Genomic DNA, 19,124 nt, shown 5'->3' with positions numbered 1-19,124 from the left:
AAAGAAAATTATATTAAATGATGTTAGTACATTATAATTGCTCTGAAGATTATTTTTTACCGGAGACCGTCATGTTAAGAGCTATATAATTTTATCAATTCCAAAAATTTACATGGGAACAAGATATTGAGCCAGAACTCGATATTAGTGTTGGATTAGTACATAAGTGTTGCACTAGAGTCTAACCTCGATGTAAAGAGTTACATGACAATGAGATAACACTACCCTTTGAAGTATTGAGGAACAATTTAACACCAGTTTTAATCTAGCGGTACTTTAGTGTTCCAATAATCCATACACGGTGTTTCACAACATTGGTTTAGCATGAGTTTCTCTCTCCCTTTAACACTAACCCCTAGAGGTTTATGATAGTTGCATATTCAAAAAACTAAGAACTTAAATGATAATATTGTTCATAGTAAACTAAAAACAATCAGTACATAATAGATACTATTCTTCTCGCCCATTGGCCGAGTTATTGTTTCTAATTTCAGATCATAAACAGAAACAGAAGAAAACCCAGTATCAGGGGCCCTAATCCCAATTTATAATAAAGTATCTGTTCCACGCTATGCCTATACATTTGGGAGAATCAAACCACCCCTTCCCCGAAAACTAACCCCCAGCTCTGACCTCACTCCTTTGGCCCATCTCTTCCTAAAGTTAGTATAACAAATGAACGTGAACAATATCTAGGACTGACTGAAACGTTTATACAAAGATATGACAACTATATACAGTCGTTTAAACATCAACAAAATGAAAATAGTACAGATATCTCAAAGCACATTTGACAACCTAAACAGAAATATAATAATTACCAAATATCCTGGTCCATTCACAGCAGAGCTAAAGCCTACACAAAGAAAACCAAACGATGTAACCTTTGTCTAAACGAAAAGCTTTTCCTCATTAATGCCCCAAGAACACTTCTTTAAATGAATGATCCGAGAATAACACGAGAATAGGTTCTACTTGTCCAACTTCAGTAGCTGAATTATATAGATCGGATCGAATAGCAACAGCAGCAACATGTTTTTTTATGTCCTGTATTAAAATTTCTGTATCATTCTTCAATTGATGTATTATCACTATCCACGGAACGTTGTACCTTTGACGAAATCAAAACCTTAAGATTATGCGTAATGACGCAACGTGGTATTGTTGTTTAATTATTGTCATAGTCAAGCGTCTTAATGCACACATTTAATAACTACGTTCATTTGATCTATGAAATATAATCTGTTTTAGAAATATATGACTTAAAACAGATAAACATGTTATAACGGTGGTCTTTGTTTAACAATAGAATTGAATACAATACATAACATTTCAAAAGAATGTAACTACGCAATTGTTTAAAGAGACTTTATACATGATTAATCTTACATTCAGTGATGCTCTGAGCTTCAAGTCCAATTTTGTTAGTTAAAACTGCATTATCATATTTTAGGAGTGGTTATCAGAAACAAGCGTCGAGAGCACCAGTAGAACTGTCGTAACCTTGAAACTGTGGACAAAGTTTTACCCCTGGCACAAACGTCTGTTTGTAATAGTCTATAGTCTCATCATAAGTAATTTGTGTAGCATAATATTAGTGCGTCCTCTTAAAATCATCTAGTTTATGTTGACATTCTGTTGATGGTTATTGTCAAGAACACCATGTATCCACTATGAAAACTCGACGTTTCACTCTGCTTGATGGGAATAATACCATATATAATTTATACTGGAATTCTGCATGTTATATTCTGAACAAGATCATTTTTCAAAACAAACCTGCTTTTTGACAGTTTTTTTTATGAATGGAAACTGTGCAATAGGTTGGTGTCTCTCCAATTTTGTGGTCATTCATTGGAAGTCGGCATGTTTGTGCCTTTAGCCAATAGGACTGTCACATAGCCATGTATGGAATTTATTTACATTTTCCAAATATTTCAAATGATTTACAATGAGTTAAAATGAATCAACTGTTTAAATTACTTAAATTGTTATCTTATATGAAATTTTGTTTACATGGATAATATTTTAATATCAAATGATACAAACTTGTTTAAGGTTTTAACGATTTAACATATTACTCCGCTAAATCTATTTGTATTCCGATGTTTTATTTTTAAGGTGACGCGTTCAATTTACCACATTAAGAAACTAACATTACTGAATTTTGTTGTTAATTTTTAAACAAACGAAGAAACCTTGTACAATCTTTATATCCGACCATGATTTTGACAAAAGCAAATAAAAATGTAATTCAGATTGTGCCAGACAATGCTTCTTATATCAGTATATATTAAAGCGTATTTTTAAAAATCATTCAACTATGCCGATCAATAGTAAATATTAGCATAACGGCCATGTTAGGTCATTGTTCAGATTTTCACTTTTTTCAGGTACCATCAGGTATTTCTAAAAAAAAGTAAGCAAAGCTTATGCGTAGCGTATTAAATAACCAGAAAAAGGTCACCATATCGGGCTGCAGTTAACTAATCATGAGTGTTAGTAGGAATGAGAAGGAGGACCCTCAACTCAGATCATATAGATTACAGCTCATAACATGCGCATTTTGCCTGATAGGTAATTTAGTGAAATCAATATGAAATGATTTCATAGATGGTCAAACCTTGAGCTACATTACAAATCATTCAAGGTTGCAAAAATGTTGATGGGAAATTGACCAGATGTTTATCAGGTTTTAACAGTAGGGATAGATATAAATATTTACATTCAATCTATAAGCTTACCAATTCACAAGCGTTAACTTGCAGTAAAGATGATACTCCGGTCTATAATTGTTTTGTTATTGTCAGTGTATTTCGTTACTGCTATCGATGACCCCCAATATATACAAACATCCGATGGTGGAGAGATTTCATTGAAAAGTAAGCTAAGTTCTCAATATGTTTCCAAGGCATTTCTGAAGACATGTATTTATGTTTTAAAATGCAGTACATTGTATTTTGTATTTTAGCGTCTTTATTTCCAACATCCCGTGCGGTTAGTTTTCGAAGTAATTCGCAGCGGTTTTATGATTTTCTCTATGAACAGGTTTCTTTGTTGTAATGTTTCATAATATCGCGGTTTGACTAAAAGTTTTATGAAAACTGTTTAGAAAGTTAATTTTTCTAATCCTTTTGAGTGATTCTCAAAATTTGATCATAGTTTCTATATTTTTTTTCAGATGAGAATTCAATTATTAATGTTGCCTTTACTTACTCTCCTGATGGTGTTGAAGCTCAAACTGTGAATGCAGAACTTGGTGGTATGAAGTTATAAAATGTTAAAATTTATCAAATCCTGCAAGAAAAGCCAAAAAGAAATATATAATTTACCCGAATGTAATAAATTCTACAAAATGAAAATTTTCTCACAAATAGCTCGGACAATTGGTATATGAAATTCTTACTTTGAAGACCATCATGACGAAGTAGTGTAATGTACATAGCATAGAAATGACATGATATGATATGAATTGGAGTTTTATATCCTACTCATGTGTACGAACATTTTTCCATTCATTGTCCAAAACACCCTGGACCGGCTAGATCCCGATGTGTCTCAAGCTTGATCTCTTATGCGTTTAACTTATATTGAAAGCGACGTTTACAATAAAGCTAAGTTTCAGATTAATCTGACTTGCTTTCAGACGATAACCAATGGAGAGCAAGAATTGATGGTTTAAAGCCACAGAAAAAGGTTGAGTATTATGCTACTGTAAATACTGATATTGGTACCGAAACTTCCAAAGTCCAAGAATGGACTACAGGTACAATTATAATCATACATTGAAAATTTTGGTTCATCTTTTTCTACGGTGTTCTTAATGATGGCATATTGTAAAAGTTTAATACAATTTCCACAAACATTGAACTTAGTAACTGATAAACCTAATGGACGTAATAATTTATTTCAGCCTCCTTGATGCCACTTCCCCCACGAAGAATGAGGGGTGCAGTCATATTTAGAGAAGATTTTAATGGACAGCATTTGAATTTAAACAACTGGATGATTGATGTGACAGCCACTGGTGATTGGGTAGTGTGAATTTAACTCTATATTTAAAAAGGAGCTCAAGAATGTGCTGGATTTCTCTCTTCCTTCAGATTATCTAATTATCTAATTAATTGTTATCAATTATAGAGACTTGTGAAAGAATATACATGTCAGAAACCTCCGACAGGGAATTTGAATTTTGGTTATTGATTTAAATGTCATGGGTTTATTCCTAACATCCCTTTTCTTACACCTAGCACAACGAGTTCCAGGTTTACACAAATGACCACAGAAATGTATATCTGAAAAACGGTCATCTCTACCTAAAACCAGTAAGTAATTTGAGATACCTATCCTTATTCTTTGCATAAAATGAAATGAAGAGAGCAACGAATAAAATTATCAGCTTTGTCTGATGTCCATGAGGATAAGCATATTTTGATCCATTTGTAAGAGCGCTTATGAATGAAGTTATTTTTAAGTATAAAATAATTTGCATTAATTTACTGAACGACTGACTACTAAAAGACTCTGTACTGTTAGGTTTTTCAACAATGTCTTTTTTTTTTATCTAATACCAGGTTGAGAGAACTGCAATTCCTTGTAATTAGAATATAATATATATTATAATGTGATTATATGAAATACTTACTCACTTGTGATTAATATTCTTCCTCGTAATAAGCTAATAAGCTGTTAAATATGTTGTTTTGAATTTCGGGTTTCATTTTGCGGTTCGGATCGAAAACACTTGGTTTATGTATTTTGACCTAGAAGAAAATATGATACTCTGTGTCTTCCCTTTAGACTCTAACTATTGATAGTGGACACTTTACTGATAACGATCTTTGGCATGGTACTATGGATGTAAAAAGTAAGTGTAAATTAAATCCTAAAATCAACAATTTAAAGTATGATAGTGAAAAATTTTTGTTTATCAATCTTAAAACTACTCTTGTGTGACTGTGTCTGAAATGAAAATGAAATCTGTAGTTCTGGAGTTTTTTTTTAGTAGCAGATGTTAACAACCAATAGAATAAGTTTTGTAATTTGGGTCTGAGTTGATGTTTGATAAATGGATAAAGTTTATACACCGAAAGATTTATGTCATATGTTATTGAAACTCAAAGAATTTATAACCACGAGAAATCAATTTTCGATTTGAATTGATGAAATTACAGAAACATGGGGTACATGTACCAACAAAGGCTTCAATGGGTGTTATCGTGATTCAAAGAATGGATTGTTACCACCAATTTGTTCTGGAAAGGTTCAAAGTAAACCAACGGTTAAATTTGGTACAGTAACAATAAGAGCTCAAGTTCCTCGTGGTGATTGGCTTTGGCCAGGTAAGACTATGATATCATAAGCGGGTTACTAGAGCATGAAATTAGGCTGACTGTTTTGTGCGTATTACGTAATGAAATCAGGTCGTAATGTCACGATTGGTATTTTCCTGCCTACATATCACAGTTAAATAATTGTTTCTTTCCCAACGACCACAGTTAAATCATTATTTCTTTTCCAAACGACCACATAAATACCAAGGTTCTACCATTATGTTTTATCGTTTTTACTTTTCTTTTCTTCCCTTCAGCTATTTGGTTGGTGTCTGAGAAAAGCGTGTATGGTCAAGGGCATAGGTCTGGCGAGATTGATATGATGGAGGCAACAAGTTAGTATCGCTTATCAAACAATGCTACTTCTTATGAAATACGAACACTCAGATGTTCAAGTTTACTTTAGTATTTAATGTCACGGAAAATGAATTTTCTCAGGTCCCAATTAACATTGTTAAGAAACAGAATTCGAACTGTTAGAGATATATTATAACTATTAATTCTTACAGGCAATGAGTTTATGGAATATGGTAATGGTCAGAAAGTTGGCGTTCAAAGAGTTACTAGCAGCATTCACATGGGACCCTCAAGATCAGAAGTTCACCATGTAACTGGAGCTCAGTAAGTCGCCACTTTTCCTACTTTATCAGATAGTGCTAAATTCAGAATCAATCAATAATCAAACTAGAACCACTGAGTGGGACTTTGCTCATGTGCCAATTTGCTAGAGAATCTGAAAAAATCAACGTTCTTAGCCAATTAGGTCACGTGCTAAAGCAGTCAAAAGTTTTGAAAAATTCTCTCTTTTGGAAGGTTGTGGAAGTAGAACTCAGACATCAAATATGAAAGTATCAGTAGATTGCCAAGTTCAATGACCTTTGACCCTGTTAAGGGGAAGGTCATTTAAGGTCAAGGTCACTAGATATCAGTCATCAAACTTTGAAAATACAATCCGTATAAAACAGGAAGTTGACGTTGAACATCATATATGAAGGTATTAATCTTTAGCCAAGGTCAAAGGCCTTCGTTCCTACAAAGGTCAACAAAGGTAAAGGTCAAAAATTGAAAAAAATATTTAAACTAAACTCTAAACCCTTTTTTTTAACACAAACTGGCCAAGAGGGTGAGGTAATTGTGTGCAATGTCCTGTTTTGAACAAATGTATTCTATGCAAGTTATACACCTGATATAAATGTAAATAATAAGTAATTTAACCCTAACCACACCCACCTCAACTTTATTGTCATAAGTTAATTAATATTTAAAATGTCTCGTTGTGTTTCGAATTCCAGGCTTCTACACCAGATATACACCCAGCTCAAAGAAGCGAAAATATTGTAAAAAAAAACACCGAAATTTCAAAAAATCAGAAATTTAAATTTTGCATTAAAGCTATTGATATATATCACTGGAAAGAGCACGGTGAGCACATTCAGAATCCACAAACATTAACACTCTGGGTTAATTAGGTCACGAGCTAGAGCAGTCCAAAGTTGCGAATTTTTCTGTTTTTAGACAGCTATAAAACCGGAAGTAGACTTCAGAGGTCAAATAAGAATGCATCAACTGATAGCACAGATCAATGACCTTTGGCCCATTAAAGGTCATCAAAGGTCAAGGTCAAAAATTGAAAATATTGAATTTCCAAACCTGTTCTTTTTTGGAATTATGAAGCTGAAACAACCAAACTGAGACAAACTGGCTCTAAGGGTGAGGTAATTGTATGCAAAGTTTCATTTTAAACAAATGTTTTCTTTGCGAGTTACGCCCCTGGCCAAAAATGTCAATAATGAGTAATTTAAACCGGATGTGGCACGCCTACTTCAGTTTTTTGGCATAAGTTAACTAATATTGTAGATGTTATGTTGTGTTCAAAATTTCAAGCTTCTACATCATATAGGTCAAATGATATAGGTCAACAAAAGTCAACAAAGGTCAAAATTGAAAATATGGAAATTTAAAACCCGTTTCTTTTTTGGAACAACTGAGCTGTTAACACAAACTGGCCCAAAGGACGAGGTAATTGTGTCCCTTTTTGTCCAAATGTTATGCCCCTGCCTAAAAAATTTATATTTAATAACAACGTTGCTGCAACTACTGCAATATAAGAACAGGAAAAAATCAAAAAAAAAAAAATTCGATAACAAACTGGAACTTTGCGGAAATCCCACAATTACAGTGTTAATTCGTTAAGAAGTCTTAATACTTACTTTTAGTCTCAAAGACTATGCGCATATCTTCAACAAAGAGTCAACATAGTGGACAATAGGCGCGAAGGCCTAAAAAGTCCAAAGAAGACATTAGTTTCTCCAGTTTCTCAAATAATTTGTATTAATAATAACATAATTCAATATTTCTGTTGCAGGTATAAGAAACAAGGAGATTGGCATGGTTTTCATACGTACAAATTGGAGTGGACTCCCGACCATCTTATGTACTTAATTTTTATAACACTTTTTATAACGAAATGTGCCTGGTTTGCACACAAAACGAATGGACATTTGCTATGATTCAGAACAAAGCTATTCCAATTTCCCCACCTACCCAACTCTTCATTAAATCAAAAAGATGTCATATCAGAAGGTCAACTGGAACCAGGTATCAGCTTAGTTCAAATTTGGTTTTAAATTGATTTGTTTAAAGAGTGGATTTTGTAATTACAGATTATATGTAGACGATCTTATAATCACCAGAATTGATATACCTAATGGATCTACCGTTTGGAAGCATTTCAACTTCCATGGAAACAATCCATGGACAAATGGCTCTAAAATTGCTCCATTTGATCAGGAGGTATGTGTGATTTTAGTGCTCAAGTCCTTTGATTTGTCAAACTCTGAAATCTATTTTAAATCTTTACTATTATTCAATTAGATTACAATATTTCTTAAAATCTGGATTTTTATGTTTTCGAGAATATGACCCTTTGCTTAAAATATGCGTCTCGATTCTCCGTTAAAGGTTAATTCATTTTTCTTTGTATGGAAGTGACAAAACCTAAAATTAGTGACTACACTTTTTTCAATTCTCCAGTTCTATTTTCTATTTCCTTCATCATTAAACCTACAAGGTGCAGAAGCGTTGGACGTAAAACTTCATTCATTTCATTTTCCAGTTCTATTTGATATTGAATAACGCTGTTGGTGGAACTGGGGGTATATTTGGTGATAGCACTAAATACGCTTATCCTAAACCATGGAAGAATAATGCAAAAAATCCCCTGGCAGATTTCTGGAACGGTAGAAACCATTGGTTACCAACGTGGCATGGTGATGATGTGGCTATGCTTATTGATTATGTTGAATTCAGACATCTATAATTGATAAATATAATAAACAATTATATAATGAAAGAAAATTATATTAAATGATGTTAGTACATTATAATTGCTCTGAACGTTATTGTACCGGAAACCGTCATTGTCATGTTAAGAGCTATATAATTTTATCAATTCCAAAACTTTACATGGGAACAAGATATTGAGTCAGAACTCGGTATTAGTATTGGATTAGTGCATAAGTGTTGCACTAGACTTCTAACCTCGATGTAAAGAGTTAGATGACAATGAGATAACACTACACTTTGAGGTATTGAGGAACAGTAGATGCAAAACATGTCCCTTTATATCAGAAACTCATTATTTTGTAAGCAACTCTACGAATAAAAGGTATCCGATCCAGGAACATCTAACATGTGAACATTCGAATCACGCAAGAAATGCCCCAAACAATATGTAGGAGAAACTAAGAATAATCTACGAACTCGTTTTAATGCTGACAAGTCGGATATCAAATTAAAGAAAGACAAGCCTGGTTCTAATCATTTCAACCTTGACGACCATTCAATAGACGATCTCACCCTAATCCCAATTGGGCGCATAGAAATTGACTTGCCCGAAGATGAAACTACCAAATTCAATCTAGGGAAGCCCATTGGATTGAGACATTGAATACAGCAAGATCTATAGGACTAAATATTCACAATAATGTAGGTATAGCACCCTTTGTTGTCCCGTTCAATACAACCATCAATCGATAGTTCATGCCCACTTTAAGAGACTATAAGAGAAATTCTCCCCATGTCTATAAGCAGAAAATGATAGTTGCATATTCAAAGATAAGAACTTAAATGAATGATAATATTGATCACAGTAAACTAAAAACAATCAGTACATAACATATACTATACTTCTCGCCAATTCGGCGAGTTATTCTTTCTAATTTCAGATCAGAATCAGAACAGAAGAAAACCCAGTATCAGGACCCTTAATCCCAATTTCTAAATAAAGTATCTGTTCCACCCTACAAATAACACCTTTTGATCTCACTCATTTGGCGTATCTCTTCCTAAAGTTAGTATAACAAATGAACGTGAACAATATCTATGACTGAGTGAAACGTTTATACAAAGATATTACAACTATATACAGTCGTTTAAACATCAACAAAATGAAAATAGTACAGATATCTCAAATCACAGTTGACAACCTAAACAGAAATATAATAATTACCAAATATCCTGGTCCATTGAGAGCAGAGCTAAAGCCTACACAAATAAAACCAAACGATGTAAACTTTGTCTAAACGAATTAATGCCCCCAAGAACACTTCTTTAACCAAACGATCCGGGAATAACATTAGAATAAGCTCTACTTGTCCAACTTCAGTAGGGACACAAGCTGAATTATATAGGTCGGGTCGCATAGCGTTAAACTCTGAGTAACAGCTATATGTATTTTAGGTTCTGTTTTAATATTTCTATATCATTCTTCAATTGATGTATTGAGCACTATTTAAACAGTTAAACTATTCTATCATTGTAATAATATCAACATATCATTACGAGCCAAAGAATCACTGCTGAGAAATCTAAATGTACACCTACAACGACTCTAAACTACGTCTATTTAAACATGGTAATAAGCATGTAAATCTTTCATCGACACTTAATATATATCTAAGCCTTTTACACCTACAAACTGCGTTGACGAAAACAAAACGTTAAATTATGAGTAATTTTGTGTAATTATTGTCATATTCAAGCGTCTTCATACAAACTCAAAACTTACGTTCATTTGATCTATGGAATATAATCTGTTTTAGAAATATGTGACTAAAAACAGATATACATGTAATTACGGTGGTCTTTGTTTAACAATAGAATTGAATACATAACATTTCAAAATAATGTAACTACGCAATTGTTTAAAGAGACTGTTTATTCGTGATTAATCTTACATTCAGTGATGACCTGTGCTTCAAGTCTAATTTTGTTAGTTAAAACTTCGTTATCAATGTTTGAGGAGTGATTATCAGAAACACGCGTCGGTAGCATAGTCTATAGTCTCATCATAATTAATTTATATAGCATAATTTTAGTGAGTAAACGTATGTAAAAACTAAGGGCGAGAGCGAAAGTACCACTGCTCCTAGCTTCTGACAGACACAAGATCAATCTGTTAAAATGATATAGTTATGTTGACATTCTGTTAATTGTTATGGTCAAGAATACTATGTATCCACTATAAAAACTCGACTTCTCACTCTTCTTGATAAGAAGAATACCATATATTATTTTTACTAGATTTCTGCATGTAATATACTGAACAAGATCATTTTTCAAAGCAAACCTGCTTTGACATTTTTGTGCCTATAGCCATGCATTGAATGTACAGGAATGGTACAAAATTGCATTTTTTCCACTTTCTGTTTAACATACTGAATAAAACAAGCCATTTTGAAGAGATTATGAAGTCTTAACATCTTATGCCAAAGTAGGTGTATTTGTACGTGATGCACTATCCAGACATCGTATTAATAGTATGCTTTCATTGAAAGATGAAGTAGTTTTTAAATGTATAATAAGATGTAGAATTATAAGATAGTTGATCGTAGATAAAACGCTCTGTTGCCCACCGATGTAGTGAGAATTTAAATTCAATTCAGGAAAAAAGGGGAATGAAAAGAAGTACCTATCATAAAGAAGTTTTCTTCACTAGTTAAAGTGGCACATCTAACAAGCGTTTTCCACTACATATTTTCTCAATACGTGCATTTAGAACAAATAGCGTGCGAGGTGAAAAGGTTGTACTTTCTTGTCACCTTTGTCATCAGAAGTAAAACAACAACCTATATTTTACCATAAATTAGCCATTATTCTGAAATCATTTACCTTGGGGTATTGACTTTAATTAAACTCACCCAATCAGACAATGTTACATCTACATCATCTAATTATACAAAATTCCACTGATACGTTTGAGAATTTATTTAAAAATATTCCCAAATATACAAAATAAGATATCATGAATTAAAATTTAACAACCGTTTAAATTACTAAAATTGTTATCTCATCTGAAATTTTGTTTGTATGGATAATATTTTAACATCAAATGATACAAACCTGTTTAAGGTTTTAACGATTTAACATATTACTCCGCTAAATCTATTTGTATTCCGATGTTTTATTTTTAAGGTGACGCGTTCAATTTACCACATTAAGAAACTAACATTACTGAATTTTGTTGTTAATTTTTAAACAAACGAAGAAACCTTGTACAATCTTTATATCCGACCATGATTTTGACAAAAGCAAATAAAAATGTAATTCAGATTGAGACAATGCTTCTTACTTCAGTATATTGTCTTCACATAAAGCGGATTTTTAAAAATCATTCAACTATGCCGATCAATAGTACATATTAGCATAGGATAGGTCATTGTTCATTTTTTCACTCAAGGAAGATCTTAAGAAAAAATATTATTCATAGAACTGTTAAAATGAAAGGACTGTCTATGTAGGGCGCACCTCAAACATCGGATACATAATACATATCGTAGGTTAACTTTCTAATGCTAGACTTACGGCGGCGATCGGCAAAGATTTTCTTTATACATTAGTAAGAGTATCGATTACAGCTGATTTCATGCTGGCGACACTTGTTTCTAATTAAGACAATTTGGTTAATTAAAATCTCGTCCAAAGCATTGCAAAATCCAGAATAGAGAGGTTCTATCGGGTATTTCGAAAAGATTAAGCAAAGCTTATGCTTACTGCATTAAACAAACAGAAAAAGGTAACCATATCGGACTACAGTTAACTTATCATGTTTGTTAGTAGGACTGAGAAGAAGGACCCTCAACTCGTATAGATTACAGCTCATAACAAGCTGCGGACACGTGCTTCGGAAAGACAATCCTCATCAGGACCATTTTGATTTTTATTGAAATGTTACTTATCACGCGCATTTTGCCTGTAAGTCCTCTAGTGAAATCAATATGAAATGATTTCATAGATGGTCAAACCTTGAGCTACATTACAAATCATTCAAGGTTGCAAAAATGTTGATGGGAAATTGACCAGATGCTTATCAGGTTTTAACAGTAGGGATAGATATAAATATTTACATTCGATCTATAAGCTTACCAATTCTCAAGCGTTAACTTGCAGTAAAGATGATACTCCGGTCTATAATTGTTTTGTTATTGTCAGTGTATTTCGTTATTGCTATCGATGACCCCCAATATATACAAACATCCGATGGTGGAGAGATTTCATTGAAAAGTAAGCTAAGTTCTCAGTATGTTTCCAAGGCATTTTATGGAAAGTGTTCAGAAATTCAATTTTTCTAATCCTTTTGAGTGATTATCCAAAATTTGATTTTAGTTTGTTTTTTTTTCAGATGAGAATTCAATTATAAATGTTGCCTTTACTTACTCTCCTGATGGTGTTGAAGCTCAAACTGTGAATGCAGAACTTGGTGGTATGGAATTTTACAAATCCTGTAAGAAAAGCCAAAAGGAAATACATAATTTACCCGAATGTAATAAATCCGACAAAATGAAAATTTTCTCACAAATAGCTCGGACAATTCAAATTGGTATATGAAATTCTTCCTGTAAAGGCCATCATGACGAATAAGTGTAATGTACATAGCAGAGAAATGACTTAAAATGAAATGTAGTTTTATATCCTACTTATATGTGTGGCGACATTCATTGTCCAAAACACCCTGGACCGGTTAGATCCCGATGTATCTGAAGCTTGAATTGCTATGCTATGTGTTCAACTTATTATATTCAAAGCGAAGTTTACAATAAAGCAAAGTCTCAGATTAATCCCACTTGCTTTCAGACGATAACCAATGGAGAGCAAGAATTGATGGTTTAAAGCCACAGAAAAAGGTTGAGTATTATGCTACTGTAAATACTGATGTTGGTACCGAAACTTCCAAAGTCCAAGAATGGACTACAGGTACAATTATTATCATACATTGAAAATTTTGGTTCATCTTTTTCTACGGTGTTCTTAATGATGGCACCTGCTCGTACAACGAATCACACAAAAGTTACTGTTTTCCACAAACATTGAACTTAGTAACTGATAAACCTAATGGAAACTGAGATCAATTCATTTCAGCCTCCTTGATGCCACTTCCCCCACGACGAATGAGGGGTGCAGTCATATTTAGGGAAGATTTTAATGGGCAACATTTGAATTTAAACAACTGGGTGATTGATGTGACAGCCACTGGTGGTTGGGTAATGTGAATTTATCTATATAGAACCCAATAAATGGCTGAGCATATCTTGGATCTCTCTCTTCCTTCAGAAGCCATCAATGAATTGTTATCAACAATGGAGACTCATGAAAAAATATATATGTCAGAAACTACCCAAAGAAAATTCAAATTTTTGTTATTGATTTAAATGCCATGGCTTTTTTAGAAATTGCAAAATACATTTTTCTATGTACATTTGTTTTATTCCTAACATCCCTTTCTTACACCTAGCACAACGAGTTCCAGGTTTACACAAATGACCTCAGAAATGTATATCTGAAAAATGGTTATCTCTACCTAAAACCAGTAAGTAATGTTGAGACATCCTTATTCTTTGCATAAAATGAAATGAAGAGGACAACTAATAAAATTACCAGCTTTGTCTGATGTCCATGAGGATAAGCATATTTTGTTCTATTTGTAACAACTCTTATGAATGAAGTTATTTTTAAGTATAAAATAATTTGGCATTAATTTACTGAACTAAAAGACATTGTACTATTAGGTTTTTCTACAAAGTCCTTTTTTATCTAATACCAGGTTGAGAGAACTGCTATTCCTTGTAATAAGAACTTAAAATGTTTATATATAATGTGATTATATGAAATACTTACTCACTTGTGATTGATATTCTTCCTCGTAATAAGCTAATAAGCTGTTAAGTATGTTGTGTCAATATGTTGTTTTGAATTTCGGGTTTCATTTTGCGGTTCGGATCGTTAGTACTTGGTTTATCTATCCAATGCATTTTGATCCAGAAGAAAATATGATACTCTGTATCTTCCGTTTAGACTCTAACTATTGATAGTGGACATTTTACTGATTACGATCTTTGGCATGGTACTATGGATGTAAAAAGTAAGTGTAAATTAAATCCTAAAATCAACAATTTAAAGTATGATAGTGAAAATGTTTAACTTTTTCTGACGCCAGACGTAGACAATTTAATCAATAATAAAAATCGTCAACCATAACAGAAGGAAATAATTATTGCAACCTTGTTTATCAATCGTAAAACTACTCTTATGTGACTGTGTTTGAAATGAAAATGAAATCTGTAGTTCCGTAAGGGATTTTTAGTAACGAATGGTAACAACCAATAGAATAAGTTTTGTAATTTGGGTCTGAGTTGATGTTTGATAAATGCATAAAGTTTATACACCGAAAGATTTGTCATATGTTATTGAAACTCAAAGAATTTAGAACCACGAGAAATCAATTTTCAATTTTGAATTGATGAAATTTTAGAAACTTGGGGAACATGTACAAACAATGGCTCTAATGGGTGTTATCGTGATTCAAAGAATGGGCTGTTACCACCAACTTGTTCTGGAAAGGTTCAAAGTAAACCAACGCTTAAATATGGTACAGTAACAATAAGAGCTCAAATTCCCCGTGGTGATTGGCTCTTGCCAGGTAAGACTATGAATTCATAAACGGGTTACTAGAGTAAGAAATTAGACTAACTGCTTTGTGTCCTATAACGTGATGAAATCAGGTCGTAATGTCACGATTGGTATTTTTCTGCCTGCAAATCACAGTATTAGAATTGTTTTTCCAACGACCACAGTTAAATCATTCTTTCTTGTCCATCCTTCTCTTCAGCTATGTGGTTGATGCCTCAGAAAAGTGTGTATGGTGGATGGCCAAAGTCTGGTGAGATTGATATGATGGAGGCAACATGTTAGTATCGCTTATCAAACAATGCTACTTCTTATGAAATACGAACACTCGCATGTCCAAGTTTACTTTAGCATCTAATATCAAGGAAAATAATTCTCTTAGGTCCCAGTTAACACTGTTAAAAGAAAGAATTCGCACTGTTAGAGATATATTATAACTATTAATTCTTACAGGCAATGAGTTTATGGAATATGCTAATGGTCAGAAAGTTGGCGTTCAAAGGGTTACTGGTAGTTTTCACATGGGACCTGCATATTCAGCCGATCACCATGTAACTGGAGCTCAGTAAGTCGCCACATTTCCTACTTCAAAAGTTAGTATTAAATTGAGAATCAATAATTAAATTACGGTGTTAATTCGTTAAGAAGTCACTTTCCAATTGACAGTCTCAAAGACCATGGGCATATCTGCAACATAAAAGACAACATAGTTGACAACAGGCGAGAAGGGCTACAAGGTCCAAAGAAGACATTAGTTCTTCAGTTTAGGATTTTACTTAAATAATTTGTATTAATAATATTAATTAATAACATAATTCAATTCTGTTGCAGGTATAAGAAACAAGGAGATTGGCATGGTTTTCATACGTACAAATTGGAGTGGACTCCCGACCATCTTATGTACTTAATTTTTATAACACTTTTTATAACGAAATGTGCCTGGTTCGCACACAAAACGAATGGACATTTGCTATGATTCAGAACAAAGCTATTCAAAATTCCCCACCTACCGAACTCTTCATTAAATCAAAACGATGTCATATCAGAAGGTCAACTGGAACCAAGTATCGCCTTAGCTACTATTACTTAGATTCAAATTATAAAATGATTTTTAAGGAGTGGATTTTGTAATTACAGATTATATGTAGACGATCTTATAATCACCAGAATTGATATACCTAATGGATCTAACGTTTGGAAGCATTTCAACTTCCATGGCAACAATCCATGGACACATGGCTCTAAAATTGCTCCATTTGATCAGGAGGTATGTGTGATTTAGTGCTCAAGTCCTTTGATTTGTCAAACTCTGAATCTATTTTAAATCTATACTATTATTCAATCAGATTTCTATATTTCTTAAAATCTTAATTTTTTCGTTTTCGAGAATTATTTTTTTGTGGAACAGGCTTTCGTCTATATTACCCCTCTCCCGAAGAAATAATTACACGATATATAATGTAAAAAGAGAAAATAATGAAAAAGTAATAAATTGGTTATTTTGAGATAAAACTAATCATATTTACATGAGTGTTATCTACATCTCAGTGCTGGTGATATTGGGTGAAAGTCTAGGTAATACAGAATCTTTTGCCGAGCTGAATAAATTATGAACTTGCTCGAATATGATTAAGGGTGATTTTTGACATGATGTTCCGAATAAAAGAGAATGAATTGTTAAGTCAGAAGGTTTTAACAGGTAGAGGGTAGTCTTACGTGCATCTGAATGTTTTCTAGAATAAGGCCCTTTGCTTAAAATCTGCTTTTCGATTCTCCGTTAGAGGTTTATTTATTTTACTTAGTATAGAAGTGACAAAACATGGTAATTAATTAATATTAATTAGTAACCACACTTCTTTCAATTATCCAGCTATGTTTTCTATTTTCGTCTTCATTAAACCTATAAGGTGCAGACGAGTTTGACGTAAAACTTCACTCATTTTATTTTCAGTTCTATTTGATATTGTATAACTCTGTTGGTGGAGCTACGGGTATATTTGGTGATAGTACTAAATACGCCTATCCTAAACCATGGAAGAATAATGCAACAAATCCCCAGGCAGATTTCTGGAACGGTAAAAACCATTGGTTACCAACGTGGCATGGTGATGATGTGGCTATGCTTATTGATTATGTTGAATTCAGACATCTATAATTGATAAATATAATAAACAATTATATAATGAAAGAAAATTATATTAAATGATGTTAGTACATTAAAATTGCTTGGTATTAGTGTTGGATTAGTGCATAAGTGTAGCACTCGATGCAGATAACAGTACACATTGAAGTATTGAGAAACAATTTAACACTAATCCAAACTCAGTGTTTCAGAACACTGACTAAGCATGACTTCCCCTGTCACTTTAATACTAAGCATCAGTCAGGTTACATTTGTGTGGTGTTAAAACCTTCCCCGAAAATTAACCCTTTCGCAGCTTTTATTTCTGCACATTAATTGTTCTTCCTCCGCCTGTGCTTTCGTAATTTCAATTATATCATTATGCAGAAGTCACGATTCTTGGCGGATTTAGATGAAACTTGGTTTGAGTGTTAGTAATCACCAGAGGATGAACCTTAATGAAAAATAGAAAAATCGAAAAATAATTAGTATGAGTTGTTCCCTTGTTCTTGAAAATGCTTTCAATTTTTAGCATGTAAACACCCTAAAAGGCACCATTATTAACGGATTTTAATGAACTTTGTGTGAGTGTTCGTTATCAACCAATGATGAACCCTATCGAAAATCAGAAGAATCGAAAAATATTTAGTTTGAGTTATTGCCTTCGTTCTTAAAAACGCGTTCAAGTTTTAGTCTGTAAACAAAAAAGAAGTGTAAGTCTGAAGGTTGAATATTTCATACTGGTAAGTGTTTCTATACTGCCAAATATTTTTATTTAAAATCAAAGCTGCCATTAGGCGTATATTACCTTGCCTGGCAAGTTTCTTTGAGGGCGTATTCAGAATATCTTCTCGAATGTAGAATGGGCAGCAATAATTTATTCACTGTTTATTAACTACACACAACCTTGTCACACTATAGTTTTGTAATAATTGTTTTAAAGCCTAGTCAACAGTCAGGCTGTAAATATTTATACCAGTACATGTCAAAAAGTGTACAGAAGATTACCCCTAACCGGAATAAGTTTTACTGTGTCCTATACCTTGACTGCAATGGCCACCTTTCATGTCTCGCAGAAGTTTGTAAATGCATCGATTTGATTGAGTGTGTAAAGTAAGTATGTAAACACTAAGCCTCTGGCTGTATTTACTAGCGAATAATCAATACATTCCGTGATTATGTAAAGATTTTTTGCATCAAAAAGCCTAAAGTCGTTAAGACGGGGCAATAATGTAAGGTTTTGCTACAGACTGTAAAGGTTAATGATCCCTCGGCGGTGTAGTAAGACTAAACCTACTCTTCTAGCAAAATCCCTCTTATCGCAAACAGTATGGGGTCTTATCCTCCATTGAACTTGTACAGAAAAGAACGACGTCAGATCTTTGAGAATTGTCAAAATTTCAGCTCAGATAAGGCGAATTTTAAGAGTCGAATTGACGAATTTCAATTTCTGTATGCTACTGGTGAATCATAACAGGCTAATGACGAGATCTGCAAGGATAAGGACAGTAAGTCAAAGAATATTTTTGATAAACTCAAAACACTCATTATATAAGCCCTATCTCACAAATCAGAGATATGTGCATAGTGCTGACCATCATACTATCCGGCCTCTCATCTTGCCAATTTATGATCATATCGGCCATATCCAGGCCAAATACTTTATTGAATTATTGCAAATTATATTGCGATTAGATATTTTTGTT

At 33.1% G+C, this 19,124-nt stretch overlaps 3 protein-coding genes across 3 annotated transcripts; all 3 read left to right on the top strand.

Moving 5' to 3' along the window:
• Window positions 1–2,773: 2,773 nt before the first annotated feature.
• Window positions 2,774–4,044, top strand: LOTGIDRAFT_163568 (hypothetical protein; the record flags this gene model as incomplete). The annotated part of the gene is made up of 4 exons (XM_009060071.1): window positions 2,774–2,882; window positions 3,182–3,262; window positions 3,647–3,766; window positions 3,914–4,044. The coding sequence occupies 4 exons, from the start codon at window positions 2,774–2,776 to the stop codon at window positions 4,042–4,044; spliced, it is 441 nt and encodes a 146-aa protein (XP_009058319.1).
• Window positions 4,045–4,827: 783 nt separating this feature from the next.
• On the top strand, window positions 4,828–8,682 carry LOTGIDRAFT_233529 (hypothetical protein). Its single transcript, XM_009060070.1, has 7 exons — window positions 4,828–4,867; window positions 5,175–5,342; window positions 5,591–5,668; window positions 5,843–5,954; window positions 7,699–7,767; window positions 7,997–8,126; window positions 8,449–8,682. Exons 1-7 carry the CDS (start codon window positions 4,855–4,857, stop codon window positions 8,650–8,652), a joined length of 774 nt encoding a protein of 257 aa, XP_009058318.1. The 5' UTR covers window positions 4,828–4,854; the 3' UTR covers window positions 8,653–8,682.
• A 5,098-nt stretch (window positions 8,683–13,780) lies between these two features.
• LOTGIDRAFT_122387 (hypothetical protein) lies at window positions 13,781–17,451 on the top strand (the record flags this gene model as incomplete). The annotated part of the gene is made up of 9 exons (XM_009060069.1): window positions 13,781–13,873; window positions 14,125–14,199; window positions 14,685–14,751; window positions 15,142–15,309; window positions 15,499–15,576; window positions 15,750–15,861; window positions 16,128–16,196; window positions 16,434–16,563; window positions 17,248–17,451. 9 exons carry the CDS (start codon window positions 13,781–13,783, stop codon window positions 17,449–17,451), a joined length of 996 nt encoding a protein of 331 aa, XP_009058317.1.
• Window positions 17,452–19,124: the final 1,673 nt, after the last annotated feature.

Source organism: Lottia gigantea, assembly GCF_000327385.1.
Source record: "Lottia gigantea unplaced genomic scaffold LOTGIsca_40, whole genome shotgun sequence".
In the NCBI taxonomy this organism is placed as follows: Eukaryota; Metazoa; Mollusca; class Gastropoda; family Lottiidae; genus Lottia; species Lottia gigantea.
Note: the sequence above shows the minus strand (reverse complement) of the source record. Positions and strands in the feature narration are given on the sequence as shown.

Bases quoted from the DNA above. Each gene is read 5' to 3' on its own strand.
- LOTGIDRAFT_233529 (XM_009060070.1), top strand. The intron at 5,343-5,590 runs GTAAGACTATGA...TCTTCCCTTCAG, and splicing joins TGGTGATTGGCTTTGGCCAG to CTATTTGGTTGGTGTCTGAG. The intron at 5,955-7,698 runs GTAAGTCGCCAC...TTTCTGTTGCAG, and splicing joins CACCATGTAACTGGAGCTCA to GTATAAGAAACAAGGAGATT.